Genomic DNA, 18,542 nt, shown 5'->3' with positions numbered 1-18,542 from the left:
GGGGCGCAGCGACCGCCGCCGCCGCTGCCGCCGTGAGTCCTGGCCGCGGATGCCGCCGCTTCCCTGACGCCCAGCTGGGGCCTCGCCGCGCACCGCGGCCCGGGTTCCCCCGACACAGACCGGCCAGCGCGCCCTTCGCCCGTCCGCCCGCCGGGGCCATGTGAGGGGGCCAGCTCCCTTCGCCGCCGCCGCCGCCTCCTCCTCCTCCTCTTCCTCCCCCCGCCCCCTCCCTCCCCTCCCGCCCCCCTCTCGCTGGGCCCTAGAGGAGCCCCCGCTGCTGCCCGCCCTCCCTACGCAACCCCCACGATGGACAGGAACTACGCGACCTCCGGCTTCGCCGACCCGCCGCCGCCGTCCGCACCCCCCGTCGCCCCCGCCAACGCCACCGCACAACCCCCCGCCCCCGCCTGGGCCTACGAACCCCGAGCCGCGGCCGCCGCCTCCAGCAGCAGCTGCAGCAGCGGCAGCAGCCCCAGCCTCAAGGCCAGGTAGGGAGGGTGGGCGGCGGGGTCGTGGTGAGCCAGGAAAGGCCAGGGATGCGTTTGGGGCCTTCGCCCCTGTGCAGCCCCGCCCAGGGGTCCGGGCCGGCTGGGAGCCCTCCGCTCGTCTCCTCGCCCTAGCCCTGGCCGGGAGAGACAGCTCATGACTCCTGTGGGGTGGTCTCGGGGTGGGTGCGGGCGCCCAGTGCGGGACTCGCAGCCAGGGCTGGTCGGGGACCGTGGGTAAAAGGGAGGGTTGGGCGGGAGTCGTGGGTCCCCGTCACCTCCCGGGTCCGGGCTCTCACATGGTGAAGTTTGGGTTCGTGGCTGAACTCGGCGATCAGGGAGACTCGGGACTGGTTCCGGGGGTACGAGGGGGGCGCCGAGGGGTTCGGGGCAGTGACATTCCATTGTATTGGAACCGACAATGTGGTCTTGGGGGCCCCGGCGTTGAGTGTGAGGGTGGGGGAGGCGGGAGAGGAAGAGGCGCGGAGCCGCGTCCCTGACATTGGGGGACCCGGGAGGGCTGTGCTGCGGGAGAACCCGGGGGGCGTGGGCCCTAGGAGGGGGCCCGTTGGGGCGCGAACGCTGCGCCGTGGCTGGGTGACATATGTTTGCAGTGGTGGCCAAGATGAAGCTATTTCTCGTATACGCGTTCAAAGTTACTCTTGGGTGTCCTCCTCTTTTAACAACAGCAGGAAGTATGGAATCTCTCTTTGCCTTGGGGTGACTAAAGTTGGGAAGAAATTGGAGGTGAGGGGCGGTCGGTGAAGGCCATAAAGGTTGAAGAACAGAAGCATGCTTCTCCATCTCGGTTTCTGAAGCCCCGGTTCATTATGTAGCGTGGGGTTCAAGAGTTCATCTTTGCTCCAGCATGACCAAGGGAATCTAAAATGTTGACTCTTACTAGATATTTAAGCTCGCGGGAAACGTGTAGTAGTGCCACACTGTGAAACGTGAAACGGTCCATTTGAATGATAACTGGAAGGCGTGGTTTGGTTTGGACCATTCGGGAGCGGGGTGTTTTAAAGACACCTCTGCCGAACAATGAAGAATCTGGTAGGTGCAGCTTCTGATTACAAGGACCAGGGAATCCTGGGTTGCTAATGACTTCATCCTCAGCTACCAACAGGAAGCTTCGTGGTTTTATGATCTCATCAGATTTCTTTATTATTGTCACAACAGAAGTGAACTTTTTTTTTTTTTTTTTTACTTTATATATTACAGTATTCTAGGTTATCTTCTTTGTTTTCATAAAAGTTCCACGTTCATGATTTGGAAAATATGTGCGAAGAGTAGCTGGTCTTTGTCTTAGATAGTACCTTGGGGTGATTGTGAGAGAATGAGAAAAAATTTGTTCAAGAAAAGGGAAGTACGCTTTCTTAGAAAATTTTAGGTCCTTTGTTTAAAAGAGATGGGGTTAAAAAAATAATAATGTGATGTGCCAATTTGGAGCTAAATAATTAAATGCTGAGACTTTTCAGAAATAGTCATAACTTTGTATTATATACAGTTAAGACATATTAAGGAGTTTTATGAAAAATGTATGGCACTTTTCCCTTTTTTTGTTTTTTTGTGGTTTTTTTTGGTGGTAATTTGACTATCATTTTTCAAGTATCTTTCATCAAATACCATAATTTACAAATTAAAATTACTTTCTCTTCAGGGAACAGCAGTGATAGGTATTTGTGCAGCGTATTTTATGTTTTAAATGACAACTGTTTTATTAGGTACATGAAACAAATGCTATCTAGTTATTTCTGTTATTTCTTTTAGCAGAATACTTCTGAGTCAAGAAACTAAAATCTACTTGTCATATTTTCCAAATGTTATTTATCAAAGTAACAAAGAATGACTTCCCAAACACATTTGAAAACAGTAAGTAGATTTATTTGGAACACATAATCTAAAAGGGATTTATTTTCTGTTTATTGGAAATTACTGATTCTTAAATGCTAAGCCCCTCCCCTCTTAAAATTTATTTTGGGGGTGGAGTTAGCTAAATTATAGCATAGAAAATGCAGGCTTTCCCCCTCCCCCATCAACTTGCTTTGTTAACATCTTGTGTTAGGATCAGGCCATCTGTACAGGGCTACACACACTTCTTAATTGTACCTCATTTTATTCCTCAAACTGTGATGTGCTCGCTCATTTCAGTTCTATAAAAAATACTGAATCTGAAATATGCCCTTTAAGTATTCTGTGCTTTCAGGAGCCTATTCATATTTTTGTAACATTTTAAAAAGCTGTTTCATAATTCGTGTATCAGTTGAATATTTTTGTTCCCCCTTTTGGCAGTTTTTCTTGAAGGTGGAAATGAATACTAGTTGTGATGATGTAGTATGGAAACTTATCCATAAGGAGTTAGCCTGTCACCTTGTTTCCAGTAACATATTCAGAAGCTAACAGATGGTAATGACATTCAGTTGTTACTGACATGGGATCTTACATCCTACCTTATGTCTTTACTTGGTCCTGAAATGAAACATTTTCATCAGTTGATAGGAAACAGCGTAGTAAACAATTTTTTGGTATAACAGCTCCATAAGATATTAGGTATTTCCATTGTTTTAACAATTGAAAAATAAAGCGCTAATGGGAAAACTCAAGCATTTTATTGATACCTTAAATAGAGTGTACAGAGAGATTTCTGAATGTTTCTAAAATAGTGCTTGGTACGTATATGGGAAGTTCAGAGATAGGACCTGGTCATATATTGATAAATCTTCATTTATTTGGGATCTTCTCAGTTTCAGGGACCAAATGAGCATACCTTTGCCTATCACCATGTGGTTGGAAATACTCTTTGTGGCGCTAGTTTGGATACTATAAATACCTTTCCATGCTTTTGGAAATAAGATGATCATCAGGAAGCTACAGACCTGCGCCTTTTCTCTCCCTGACATTTATATCTTGTACAGAACAGGAAGAGACAGACTGTTTCATCATGGTGATGATAGATGTTGTGTTTAGTCACACCAGAAAGTGACTAAATGGAAATATTTTGTTTTAAAATAGAATTATATTTGTTTTTTGCCTTTTTGACTTGAAACAGCCTTTTTTTTTTTTGCCACCAATTTTTAGAATTTCTTAATATATAAGTTCCTTCTGATTATAGTATGAATGTGCAGTGAGTGTGAGAGGTACCCTTCCGTAAAAGAAAACAATGATTAGCTTCTCTAAAAATGGTCAGCCACTATATTGAGGACTTTTTGAGTAAGTTTTAAATCTAACGTTTCCCTCAAGGCTTTTGTAATGAGACCTGTAAGATCACAATTTATAAGGAGTAGAGACAATCCCAAATTAGTGAAAGGTTATAAACTTCTGTTGTTCAGAAAGTATTTTCCCATAAAAACAATGTTGTAAGTAATAGTAGCTATCATAAACTGACAACTTATTTGTGCTGGCTACTGTTTTAAGTGATAAACACCCACACTAGTTTATTTAATCCTCACAATAGTCTTTTAAGGTAGGTATTATTTTTACCTTCTCTTTTAAGAATTGGAAACTGAGGCATAGTGACATTAATAAACTTAGACCCACATAGCAAGTTAGTAGTGGAGCTGGGATTTAAACCTGGGCATTGTGGATCTAAAGCCTGCATGCTTCATTACTGTACTGCACTGCGTCATGGTAAGATAGTCTAATGCTGTAATCTACCTATGTAATGTGTTAATGACCTTTTGTAACTGGCCTGGAAACCTAACCGTCATTAATATCCTTATTTCAGTGTTCTTTATCACCATTGTCCGTTTGTTTTCCTAATTGAAACATGCTTCCTTTCACTTCCATACCACTGTATATTCTGGTTTTCCTCCCTTCTGGCCCACTGCTTTTTCCTGTTCTTCACTAGTTCATACTCTTCTAATCTCCACATGTTGTTTCCTGGGGGTTGGGATTGATAGGATTTCTTGTCCATTCTGTGCTTTCTCCTGAGGATATCATATCCATGCCCGTTACTTTAAATACCATCTCTGGAGATGCCCATATATGTGTCTAAAGCCCAGACCTCTTCTGAGCACCTAATCGCATATCCATCTACCTCTTTGAGCTTTTACTTGGGTGTATAGCGAGAATCATTAGTGATGCTCATGCTTTCCCCATCCACCCACCTCTGCTTGTCTAGTGAATCCTTTCTCAGTAAGTCACACCTCTGTCCACCTAGCTGCTCAGGCCAGAACCTGAGAGTTGTGTGTGCTCAGTCACCAAGCCTTGCTATTTTTTTTTTTATCTCTTAAATATATCTTGAAATTGTCTACTGTCTGTTTCTACTGCTCCACCCTGATCCAAGCCATTATTTTTCACTTGGATAACTAAGTAATCTTAAACCTTTTCTTTCCTTCCTTCAATTCATTGTTTTATTTTTTTATTCTTTATTTTTTGATTGAAGTCGAGTTGATTTACAAAGTTGTGGCAATCTCTGCTGTACAGCAAGGTCACTCAGTTCTACACACACACACACATATATATATATTCTTTTTTAAAATATGGATTGGATATAGTTCCCTGTGCTTTACAGTAGGACCTTATTGTTTATCCATTCTAAATGTAATATTTTGCATCTACCAACCCTAAATTCCCAGTCCCTCCCTCTTCCTCCCCCCCTTCAATTCATTCTCTTCATAGCATTCAGAGTGATTTTTAAAAACACAAATCTGCCAGTTTGATAGTGTTGCTTCTTTGCTTGAAACCTTTCCATTGCTACTCCTACACCTTAAGGTCAAGTTTTTAAAAATCTGGAATGTGCTGTGCATGGCCCTGCATTTACTGGCCAGTCTAAAATTCCTTGAATCATCCTAAATTCCTTTCTACCTTAAAACCCTGATACATGCTGTTACCTCCACCTAACTAATTCTCACCCCTTCCCTACCTCCCAACCTGACTTCTTAAGGTATTTCATGTTAGAAACCTCCTGCCTTCCACTCTCGGCCCCCTGTTATTTTGAGTAATGGTATATGTTTACTGTGCTTCCACAAAATTCTTAGAAATATAACTACATACCTATATGCTATGTATGTAATAGATACCTTCCTCTTTAGAATGGAAGTTCTTTGAAGGACACTATCTGTTTTGCCTGCTGCTGTATACCTGGTACTTACTCTAGTGTCTGGCACATAATAGGTGCTTAATACATACTTATGACATGAAAGCCAGAACTCTGCTTTAGTGTAGGAATTGAAAGCCCTTCTTTTCCTTGCTGCAGTCTCTAGTACCATTCCCCATCTTCCCCCGCTACCCTGTAGTAGGGACCAGGATGAAGGGTTTAGGGCATTTGTGATTGTCATTGGTTGGAAGTATGGAGATGTAGGCTGCTGCTTGCTTGCTACCTTTCCTTGCCATGCTCTCTGGGACAATTTGAGTACTAAAATGTGTATAGCAAAACACAGTCCAGGATTTTTCTTTCATTCATTAAACAAATATTTGAGTGTCCGCTATATGCAAGGCACTGTTGCCTTTATCAAGTATTATATTTCTTCAGTGAAAGCTTGAGAAATCAAATGGCAAACATTCATTCACTCATTAGAATGTACTGAGCATCTCTGAGTTTCTGTTACTAAGCTAAGTTCTCCAGGGTACCATAAAGATGAAGGAGACACTGTCCTGCCTCTGAAAGAACTTGTGATCCAATAGATGGAATGTAACCTTTAAAAATTGTGAATCACTATATTATACACCTGTAACATATAGGTATAATATAATATTGTACATCAACTATACCTCAATTAAAAAAACAACAACAGGGGCTTCCCTGGTGGTGCAGTGGTTGAGAGTCTGCCTGCTGGTGCAAGGGACACGGGTTCGAGCCCTGGTCTGGGAAGATCCCACATGCTGCGGAGCAACTAGGCCCGTGAGCCACAACTACTGAGCCTGCGCGTCTGGAGCCTGTGCTCCGCAACAAGAGAGGCCGCGATGGTGAGAGGCCCACGCACCGCGATGAAGAGTGGCCCCTGCTTGCTGCAACTAGAGAAAGCCCTAGCACAGAAACAAAGACCCAACATAACGATCAATCAATCAATCAATCTTTAAAAAAACAACAACAACAACAACAACAACAACAAAACTTGTAATCCAGAAGGGTGACAGGATGATATACTTGCTGCCTCTCTACTTGGCTTCTAAATGTTGGAGTGCCCTTCAACAAGCGACACTTGGACCTCCATCCTTTTTCTTCTCTTTCAACTCACCCTCGGTGAGTTGCCATATATATTAAAAGATTTTCAAATTTATATCTCTAGAGTCATCTCTAGGTATCTTCCTGTCATCTGCATTTGGATATTGAATAAGTATTTCAAACATAATATGTCCAAAACATGATTATCACCCTAACCCCCCAACCAAGTCCTCCTTTAATCTTCCCTACCTCAGTAAATAATACTACCGTTTACTTTGTAGCTCATGCCTAAGAGTTTGGAGCCATCTATGATTCATTTCTTTCCTCTCATATCCACTCCCTCAGTAAATCCTGTTGGTTTGATCTCCATATATATAATTTCCCACATGGACAATTGCAGTTGCCTCCTTGTTTCTTGCTTTCCTTGTTTCTACTTTAGCCTTTCTAGAGTTTATTAAACATGCAACAGCCAGAGTTAACATTTCAAAATATAAATCAGGTAATGTCATTACCCTCCTTAAAACCTGCTAGTGTTACTCAGAGGAAAATACAAAGTCCTTATCGTGGCCTACAAGGCCTTGGCTAATTCTCCAACCTCATCATTCCGCTCCCACCACCATCCTTTAGCCACATGGGCCTTATTTCTGTTCCTGAAACATGCTAAGATTATTTGTGTCTTAGGAATTTTGCACTAGTTGTTCTTTTTATCTGAACTTCCTTTACAGGTCTTTGCTTTGCTGCTTCTTCTGGACATTTAGATCTTCTCCCACATGTTACCTCCTCAGCAAGGCCTTCTCTGGCTGCCCTATCTAGAGTAACTTCTCGTCACTGTATTACAGCACAGAGTTTTATTTTCTTCATAGCATTATCACTCTCTGAAGTAATTTTATGGATTTATATGTATCATTTATCACTACCCTTTCCCCATACCACTAACCACCACTAGTAGAATGCATGTTCCATGAGAACAGGAAGCTGTCTTGTTCATATCTGTAGAAGGCAGTTTAGAGAAATGGTTGATAGCATAAGCTCTGAAGTCAGAATTTGGGGGGGTTTATATTTTGACTCCAACATTTGCAGTATGATCTTAAACAAGTTTCTTAATTTCCCTGTGCCTGAAGTTCCCTGTGTGAAAGGAGGAAGCTTTTTTGAAGATTAAATGAGAACACAGAAAAGTGTTTAGAATGGTGTCTAGCATATAGAATAGCGTATAGACTATTAGCAGTATTGGGACTTCCCTGGTGGCGCAGTGGTTAAGAATCCACCTGCCAATGCAGGGGACACGGGTTCGAGCCCTGGTCCCGGAAGATCCCATATGCCGCGGAGCAGCTGAGCCCTCATGCCACAACTACTGAGCCTGTGCTCTAGAGCCCACAAGCCACAACTACTGAAGCCTGCGCGCCTAGCGCCCGTGCTCCGCAATAAGAGAAGCCACTGCAATGAGAAGCCCGCGCACCGCAATTAAGAGTAGCCCCCGCTCGTTGCAACTAGAGAAAGCCGGCGCGCAGCAATGAAGACCCAATGCAGCCAAAAATTTAAATAAATTAATTAATTAATTGATTTAAAAAAATAGAATACTAGTGATATTGTCAGCACTTAGAACAATGTCTGGCACGTTGTAAGTGCCCGTTAAACATTCAGTGAATGAATGAAATAACTATAGTACTAGGCAGAATATTTGTTTTTTTAATTAATTTATTTTTATTTTTGGCTGTGTTGGGTCTTCATTTCTGTGCGAGGGCTTTCTCTAGTTACGGCAAGCGGGGGCCACTCTTCATTGCGGTGCGCGGGCCTCTCACTATCGTGGCCTCTCTTGTTGCGGAGCACAGGCTCCAGACGCGCAGGCTCAGTAGTTGTGGCTCACGGGCCTAGTTGCTCCGCAGCATGTGGGATCTTCCCAGACCAGGGCTCGAACCCGTGTCCCCTGCATTAGCAGGCAGATTCTCAACCACTGCGCCACCAGGGAAGCCCTATTTGTTTTTTTTTAAGAAGTATGAAAATGTTCGGGGGCTTCAAAGGAAAAATTATAATCGAATTCAAGGGGATCAAGGAAGCATTTTTCAGGTGTATTGCATACAAACTGATCTGAATTATTGTTAACGTTGAGTAAATGGAATAAAGTATTCGCAGAAAGAGGGAGCTTCCAACAGCAGGTGTTCCAAAGAGGGAGGAAGTGGAGTCTGCTGGACTAGTTAGGGCTGGTGCTTGAACTGGCACAGCATCACTTCTGTCGCAGTCTGCTGGTCAAAGCAGTCTTGGGCCTGGTGAAGAGTTATGGGAGGGAGACTACACAAAGGTGTGTTTCATTGGGGAGGTCACCAGAGTAATATTCTTGCACAGTGTACCAGTACTAAATTTTGGAGGGCTTTTTAAAAAAAATTTATTTAATTTATTTACTTTTGGCTGCATTGAATCTTTGTTGCTGAGCGCAGGCTTTCTCTAGTTGCAGCGAGCAGGGGCTACTCTTCGTTGCGGTGCGTAAGCTTCTCATTGGGTAGCTTCTCTTGTTGCAGAGCACGGGCTCTAGGCTCGCCGGCTTCAGTAGTTGTGGCTCGCAGGCTCTAGAGCGCAGGCTCAGTAGTTGCGGCGCACAGGCTTAGTTGCTCCACAGCATGTGGGATCTTCCGGGACCAGGGCTTGAACCCATGTCCCCTGCATTGGCAGGCGGATTCTTAACCACTGCGCCACCAGGGAAGCCCCTGGAGGGCTTTTGATGACAGGACATGGAGTTCAGTCTCTACAGCCTAGTAGGGAGCTTTGAAATTCAGGTTTTTGAGAAGAATGATGATGATGATGATGACAACGATGATGATATTAGCAAGAAAAGTGTTTTAATAAGATTAATTTGGCAGTCAAGTACAGAATGGATTAAAATTGGCAGAGGTAGAAAACAGGACACCAAATGAGAGGCAATTCATCAGACCAGACAGGAGGGAGATGGTATCAGGGTTCTCCAGAGAAGCACAACCAATAGGGGATATATAATATAAATATGTCTGCTCTCTGCAGCCTTGAAACCAGGGAAGCCTGTGGTGTAATTCAGTCTGAGTTCTAAGACTTGAGAACCAGGGGAGCTCATGATGTAAATCCTAGTCCAGGGGTGGGAGAAAATGAGATGAGGTGTCCCAGCTCAAACTGAGAGACAGGCAAAAGAGGACAGATTCCTCCAGCCCCTTCATGGATTGGATGATGCTGGCCCACACTGGGGAGGGCAGTCTATTTTACTGACTTCACTGATTCAAATGCTAACTCATCCAGAAACACTCTCACAGACACACCCAGAAACAGTGGTTAATCTGGGCTTCCCATGGCCAATCAAGGTGACACGTAAAATTAATCATCACAGAGGGGATAGGAGACTGGTGGTATATAGAAAGGAAGGAATGGATGTGAGAGACATTAAAGATCAAATTGCCTGAGATTGTTGACAAGGGTACATGTTAAAAAGTAAGAAAAAGGGAAATACTGTTGACCTTTTTCTGGTGACTGGAGAATGATGCAGTGAAGAAAAATACCTAAAATGTTCATTCATTTTGGTCAACAGATATTCCATGTACCTCTTCTAGGCATTGGGGATTCGATGGTAATTAAGATAGACAACATCTGTTGTTGTGGAGTTTACTTTCTTGCGGGGAGTGGGAGTCAGAAAGTAGACAAACAAGAAAATTTCCTGCTTGAAGAAGTAGCATTTCCCTGAAATGTGAGGAAAGAGCACGTGCAGATGTCCTAAGGCTAAAGCAAGTCTGGTAATTCCCTTCTCTGACACAATCTAACCCTAGATCAGTGGTTGTCAAATTTAAGAGTCCTTCAGAATCACCCAGCAGGCTTGTTGAAACACAGGTTGCTGGGTCTAACTCCAGAGTTTCTGAACTAGTAGGTCTGAGGCAGAGCCCAATAATTTGCATTTCTAACTAGTTCTTAGGTGATGCTAATGCTGTTTGTCATCTTATCAGTCTCTTTTTGCCATTATTATCTCTGCTTAAAAATCATCTCTTCATAAAGGTCTTTCCTTACTGCCAAGTTTAAGTAGCCCTACCAAGTTTTCTTTTATAACACTTGTATATTCTTTGAAATATTTGTCCTCAGCCGACAAGACCAGAAAGGTGAATTTAGGGAGTCTGAATAGACATTTGTATAGAGACAACAGTGGAATCTCAGAGGTTAAGGTTTCTGGGAAGGAAGGGTAGAGGACTGAGACCTGAGCCTTAGCTGTTAGTGATAACTAGCAGATCCTGAATGCCTACCATGTGCCAGGCACTGGTCTAATATTATATGCGTTATCTCATTTAATTCTCACAACTCTGTGAGATGGGTAGTGTTGTTAGCCAGTTCACAGACAAGGAAACTGAAACAGAGAGCTCTTACGTGTTCAAGGTCACTGCTAGTCAGTGGCAGAGGCAGGATTTGCCCATGAAGTGTGACTTCAGAGACTGAAGTTGTTAGTCAAGGTGTCCTGGCTCTCGGGGAAAACTTTTGGCTGTGGGGATTTAGAATGAAGTAGAATTGGCAGATGAAAAAAGTCAAAGTCATTCGTGATGGGAAACTTTTCAGAAGGGTGTTGGGGGGGAAAAAATGTTGGGTCTCTTGGGTGTTAATGTTTGTGCTGGAAGGTTGTACTTTCTCAGTTACTTTAAAAATCAGAATTATTTTCCCAGAGCATACTTTGACCAAAAGTTTTTGGAGAAAACTTGGGAACATGGGCTTACACCAGTTTGAATGGTTGCCATAAGGTATGGGAGTTTTAGAGATGTTTACTGAGCACCTCTCATGTATTAAACACTGCTTTGGGAGCTTGGAATACATCAGCGAACAAAACCAAGATCTCTGCCCTGGTGGAATTTAAACTGGGTATGTGGAGTGAGACAGATGATAAATAATAAACATAACTTTGTGAATTATCTAGTATGTTGGTAGGTGATATGAGAAAACTCAGGGTTACAAAGAATGGAAGGTGGATGGGGGAGGCATTGTAGATTTAAATAGCAGGCTAATTGAAATAGTGATATTTGAACAAAGATTTGATGGTGGTAATCTTCAATAAGAGTATTTTTTTTTCCAGTGATTCAAATGAGACTGCAGGTTTTGTTTAAAAACATATTGCCTGCTCTTTTGCTAAACTTGCTTACAAAAAATCTTATTTCTTTGTTAACTGTTTATGCTTTGTTGCTGCTACTGCGGTTTTAAATTTTAGGAACATGCTAGATAACTTGTTACCAGGCTGCTGCCAACACACAGTTTCTGAATTTTCACTTGGGCCAATCTAGCTAGGCCTTTTCCAGCCTGGGCCTTTTTGCAATCAGTTTTTCTTTTTGATCAGTAGTAAGTATTTGTTAATCATTGTGCCAGCTGTGTTAGAAAATGTGTGAAGATATTATATAATGTGAAGAGGTAAATGGGAGGACATGGACCTGGTTTTAGCATATCCACTCATTTTTCTTTCATTTTTTTCTAGAATCATGACCACAGATTCTCCCTTGCCCTCTGTCTCTTTTATCTCTGAGTGAAACATGCCATTTTTCCATTGTTTCTTGAACAGCAGCGGGAATGCTCTTATCTCGGGGTCTTTGAGCTATTTCCTCTACTAGGACCACTCTTCCCTCTGATTATCTACATGGCTTTCTTCCTCACTGCGTTCAGTTCAAAATGTCACATTGTTAGAGAGGCCTCTCCTTAGTACCCCTGCCCCCATCAATACCCTGCTTTATCACTGTGTTGCCTAGTACCCTGCTTTACGTTTCTTCATAGCACTTATCAGTCCTTGATATTAAATATTTCTTTATTCTTGTTTATTGTCGGTCCCTGTCCATTAACCCTTGGATGTTTCTTAACAATCTAACTTGAGCTGCTTAGTCCTCCCCTCCCACCTTCCCCCTCCCCAATATATGTCACATAATAGTCTTCAATAGATATTGATTTTAATAAAGAATATATTTAATACTAGAGTATATTCTGCTTTGACTTATTATCTAATATTTCAGAGTTTAAATTTGCCCTCCATAAGTTTAAGGTTCTTTAGGGATCCTGACCATGTAGCCTAACCTATGTTGGTAAGCCTGTAGGCATTTATGGGATATAACTAAACATAAAATAAGGAAATTTTCATATGATTTAATGCCATCATTCTCATTACTGTGTGATCACTGATCTTATTTAAATAACTTGAGACCAGATTTGTCTGACCCAATGAAGCTTGGCAAACACAAAAATGTGGATAAGCTAAAGTACTTTTGCTTGGATCTGCTTAAAAAGATGGCTTAACATTTTAAAACATATCTCATATTGAGCAAACTGCAAAAATGAATATTAATCTGGTAAAAACAGCTGATACTATCCCCACTTAAACAGTAAACTATTGAAGTCAGAGTTTGATTTGGCCAGAGCCACAAAAGGTCTAGTGGTATAGTGCCAAAATAAAAGTGAGCCATTTGGAAGGATGGGATTTAAGTAGAACTGTGGCTATACAAAAAACAAAAACTAGAGAGGGTCTTTTGCTGTTAGTTAATATCTTTGTATTTTTTCATTTTTAACAAGATCAAGTTTGGGCTGAATATGATCCTCTTTAACTTCCCGTATTTTTAATATGGCATAGAAGATGATGGTTCCAAACTTGCTATTAACAGCTAATGTAGTATACCAGCTAATTAACATTTATGTATTGTGCACCTTTTTATGGACATTTTAGCATCCTCCTCCTAAAATATACTTTGGAATGAGTATGTCTGTTATTCACGCTTAATGGACATGTTTATTAAGAAATTTTAAGGTACTTCAGCTTGTAAATTATGGCACTTGAATAACATTTTATGAAATCTTCTTTAACTGTTGTTTCAAAATATATACCTTTTCTCTAATGTTCATTATAATTTCTTCCTCTGCATTAACCTTTGTTGTGGACCAACAACAAATCTAGAACACGAATTAGCCACTTAGAAGTTGATTTTCTCTACTATAAACAACAGCAACATTTTTATTATGGGAAATTTCAAAACAAACACATTTAGAGAGTACTGGTATAATGAATCCCTATGTATCCATTAGCCAGCTTCGACAGTTTCAGCACATGGTCAGTCTTGTTTCATATATGTCCCTACCAGCTTTGTCTCCCTACTTTGTATTTGCTTTGTTTTATTTCAAAGCAGATTTCATGCCATGTATGTGCCTCTTTCAACCATAGTATGTCTCTGAAAGATAAAGGCTTTAAAAATTTTTTTAACATAACCACAACATGTAGGATATTTTAAGGCAATCTACAAATATTCTACCTGCTTTGGTATCTGAAGTCAGTCTTTTTTTAAAATATATATATAATTAATTTTTTTTAATACATTTCTTTATTTTTTGCCTGTGTTGGGTTTTTGTTGCTGGGGCAGGCTTTCTCTAGTTGCGGCGAGCGGGGGCTACTCTTCTTTGTGGTGCGTGGGCTTCTCATTGCAGTGGCTTCTCTTGTTGCAGAGCACGGGCTCTATGCACACGGGCTTCAGTAGTTGTGGCACATGGGCTCAGTAGTTGTGGCTCGCCGGCTCTAGAGTGCAGGCTCAATAGTTGTGGTGCACGGGCTTAGTTGCTCTGCGGCATGTGGGATCTTCCTGGACCAGGGTTCAAACCCGTGTTCCCTGCGTTGGCAGGCGGATTCTTAACCACTGCGCCACCAGGGAAGTCCCTGAAGTCAATCTTAAAATAGTATGAATAATATAATACAATTACAATTGTATAAAATACTAGTGGTTTTATTATAAGTCTTTGGTTAATGGGCTTATAGATTTCTGGAAATTTCCTTAGGAAAGCCTTTTGAGCATCTGGAAGATTTCTGATTAATTTTTATTAAAATTTATAGGGAACACCTGAAACTAACACAACATTGTAAATCAACTATACTCCAACAAAAAAATTTTTTAAAAAGTTTATAGGGGATATATAATGGAATATTACTCAGCCATAAAAAGGAATGAAATTGGGTCGTTTGTAGAGACGTGGATGGACCTAGAGAGTGTCATACAGAGTAAAGTTAGTCAGAAAGAGAAAAGCAAATATCATATAATAACGCATATTATTTGGAATCTAGAAAAATGGTATAGATGATCTTAGTTGCAAAGCAGAAATAGAGACACAGATGTAGAGAACAAATGTATGGGTACCAAGGGGGAAAAGGGTGGGGTGGGAGGAATTGGGAGACTGGGATTGACACATACACATTATTGATACTATGTATAAAATGGACAACTGATGGGAACATGCTGTATAGCACAGGGAACTCACCTAGTGCACTGTGGTAACGTAAATGGGAGGGAAGTCCAAAAGGAAGGGGATATCTATATGTGTATGGCTGATTCATTTTGTTGTGCAGTGGAAGCTAACACAACATTGTAAAGCTAACACAACATTGTAAAGCAACCATACTCCAATAAAAATTAATTTTAAAAAATTTATAGGGAAAGAAGAAATAGTACATTGAGTATCAAAATGAATATTAAGCTTTGGATTTTGATTCTCCTGAAAATCTTTTTCCTTATTCTAAAATGTTATTTATTAAGTTCTTATATTAAACCAAAGATGTATAAATGTTTGTCTACAAAACTATTCACAAGTGTGAATTATTGTGATAAGTGTATATCTTTAGAAAGACTTCCTTCCTTAATGCCAGAAATCCTAGACCATGTTAATATTAGTGAACAAAATTGTGATGACTAAAAATTCAGCTCTACTAGTTTCTCAAACAAGGAAGAAATTTAATTTGGTAAGGGAAAGACTAAGCCACAAACAATAAGATGCATTGAAGAAACTAAACTAAAATATTTCATAGCACCTATACATTTGAATCATGGAAATATGGACTCTATTGTGTATTGTAAGAAGTAACCAGCTATGTATTAATTCATTTTCAATAATCTCTTCATAGCCTGAAATGAGAGAGAATCATCCAGGGCCCACGTGACTATTTTTGTCTACCTGTTAAATGAATGTTAATGTCTGGACGTTACAGATAGTTAATACATTACTGCAGCAGTTCAAATCACAAAATAATTTGCTTTGACAGACATATTTCTTTTAAAAGAAAAGTGTTCTAGAAAAATAGTGAGGTCGGGAAAAATTGGACCTGAAATGTTTTCTTTGTTCAATGGAAAGGTCAGTAATACAGGTGATGACAGAAATAAAAAAGGAAGATGAGATGGAACTTTGGAATTGTGTCCAATCCAGGTCTTGGAGACTCTTGTTATCATGCATATAGCCAAGCATATGCCACATCACCAACACATTTCATTTATTTTCTGACAGAACAACAGACGGAAACTCTGAGTAGCCTTGACTTTGGCATTGTCTTTCTTGGGCATCTGTTACAAATGCCAAAATCTCTCTCTCTTTGTTGTGGATAATGTTTGGAACTGGTAGATTGGTTTTTGAATATGTTCTACTGCTCCAGTAGGCAGGAAATACCATACTACTCATTTCACCTTGTTAGTGAAAACAAAAACACCTTCTGTTTAATAAACTTAAATGTGTTGTTTACACAAAATGAAGTAGGATTTTTTTTATAAAGATCATTAATGATGTATATAAAATTAAAATACATTTACTTATCTCAAGAAATCATACTTGATTTAACAGTAACTTGTTGGTACAAAATACCAATTGTACCTCCTTTATACTGATTGTCAGTTGGGGGCCTGCATGAAACATAATTTCTCTTAGATGATCCATTTACGGTTACTTTGGTGAAGGGCTCAGTATTATGGTTGGGAGCAGAGTTAAGGGAACCAAAAAGAGATACTGAGACACTGAGTGAGTAGCAGCAGTGTGAAGCCACTTCTGGGCCTGTGAAGGGCCACTTCTGGGCACCAGTTATTGGAGCCCAGAAGGAACTGTAGTTGTGTAGAGATGCAGCATGGCTGGAACCATGGTTGTGATACAGGGAGGGAATGGACAAATAATACTCAGGCTCCTCTCTTCTGCCTTCTGATCTCCTGCAGAACCTACCCCGAATGGCCCCTGAAGCGCCAAGGTGATGCAGTATATAGAAGTTACCTGTGCTGTGAGGTAGTCTTTAAAAAAAAAAAAATGAAGGCCCAAAGAAGCTGTAAGTTGCTGAGGTCCCATTAGAGATAGTGATTCCAGGCCTTTGACTCCTCCGGCACTTTTTTTTAATTAACAGCTTTATTGAGATTTAATTTACATACCATAAAATTCTCCTGTATTAAGCGTACAATTCAATAATTTTTAGTATGTTTATGTCACCACAGTGTCACCACAGTCTAATCTTCAAACATTTTCATTACTCCCAAAAGAAACCTCACTCCCCATTCTCCCTAGGCAACCATTAATCCATTTTCTGTCTCTATAGATTTGCCTTTCCTGGACATCTAATATAAATGGAATCAAAAAATGTGTTTGGCTTCCTTGCCTAGGCATAACGTTTTTGAGATTTATCCATGTTGTAGCATGTATCAGTACTTATAAATACTTATAATGGAATAATATTCCATTGTTTAGATATAGCTCATTTGTTTATCTGTTCACTAGTTGATGGACATTTGGGTTGTTTTCACCATTTGGCTCTTGTGAATAATGCTGCTGTGAACATTTTTTTTTTTTTTTTAAATATTTATTTATTTATTTTTGGCTGTGTTGGGTCTTCGTTTCTATGCGAGGGCTTTCTCTAGTTGCGGCAAGTGGGGGCCACTCTTCATCGCGGTGCGCGGGCTCTCTTGTTGCGGAGCACAGGCTCCAGACGCGCAGGCTCAGTAGTTGTGGCTCACGGGCCTAGTTGCTCCGCGGCATGTGGGATCTTCCCAGACCAGGGCTCGAACCCGTGTCCCCTGCATTGGCAGGCAGATTCTCAACCACTGCGCCACCAGGGAAGCCTTGCTGTGAACATTTTCATAAAAGTATTTAAATGAAAACATGTTTCACTTTTCTTGTGCACGTACCTAGGAGTAGAATTGTTGGGTCATATGATAATGGTGTTTAACATTTTGAGGAACTGCCAGACTTTTCTAAAGTGACTGTATCATTTTATTTTACATTCCCACCAGCAGTGTATGAGGATTCTAGTTTCTCCACATCCTTGTCAACACTTGTGATTATAGCCTTTTTTTTTTTTTTTTTTTTACTATAGCCGTTAATCTCCTGAAAGGTTCACTATTTTTAACACAGAGTTGTCTCTTCTCACATGATATTCTGCAATCAGGTTCAAGAGAAGGGAGGTATCTTTTACCATCGACAACTTTATTATTTTCACTGTTTTTTAAACTACAGGACATCACAGTGGAATTACTCAGCAGTTGGTAGCCAAGTTCATTAAGCTCTACATCCCTTAACACTTGCTTTTAAAGCAATTTTTAGTGAAACTTGGAGCTACTTACATAGTAATGCTTGTATGAAAGGGCTGTTATGACAATGAAAGGCCTGTTTGAGTTTAAGATTCCCTTTGCTTTCAATTTTAGTTTGGGAACTGAGGGTAAGTTTTGTAGCACATAGCAACTACAGTCACCTTTTAAAAATGTATTTAGTCACTCCCTTGCTTAAAAATCCTTCAGTTGTTTTCCATTGAGCATGGAATAGAATCCAGACTCCTTACTGTACCCCCATAGGTTTTTCATGTTTGCCCCTTGCCTACTACTTTACAGGTGAATGGGTCTCCTGCCATTCTCCCCTTCCCTCGGTACATTTGAAGCATGTTAGTCTTCTTTCAGCTGCTCTATATAGCAGGCTTTCCAACCTCAGGCCATGCATAACTCTTTCCTCTCCTCTTCCTGTGGTTTGGCACAGGGTTAGCTTAATATCCCCTTTCCATGGAGATTTTCGCTGATTGCTGTGTCTTCCAAAAGTAATGTCTCAATCGCTTCTGCCCTCAGCCCCATTTCTCAGGGAGGACACTCTTTTGGCAATTGCATCCATTTCATGACTTCACAAATAACCCAACTGGTAATGATACCCAACTTTTAATTTCCAGCTCT

At 41.0% G+C, this 18,542-nt stretch overlaps 1 protein-coding gene across 3 annotated transcripts in view; it reads left to right on the top strand.

Annotated features, from left to right (window-relative positions):
- Window positions 1-16: 16 nt before the first annotated feature.
- Window positions 17-18,542, top strand: part of QSER1 (glutamine and serine rich 1) — an 86,380-nt gene continuing 67,854 nt past the window's right edge. For 2 of the 3 annotated variants that reach the window (XM_082343665.1, XM_082343663.1), the window contains exon 1: window positions 18-488. In XM_082343665.1, coding sequence (XP_082199791.1) covers window positions 307-488 — 182 coding nt within the window. In that variant the 5' untranslated portion in view covers window positions 18-306. Of the gene's footprint in view, window positions 489-18,542 lie in introns of all 3 variants that reach the window. The other variant, XM_082343664.1, reaches the window with a different exon arrangement.

Source organism: Balaenoptera borealis (genome assembly GCF_965194805.1).
Source record: "Balaenoptera borealis genome assembly, chromosome: 11".
Classification (NCBI taxonomy): Eukaryota; Metazoa; Chordata; class Mammalia; order Artiodactyla; family Balaenopteridae; genus Balaenoptera; species Balaenoptera borealis.
Note: the sequence above shows the minus strand (reverse complement) of the source record. Positions and strands in the feature narration are given on the sequence as shown.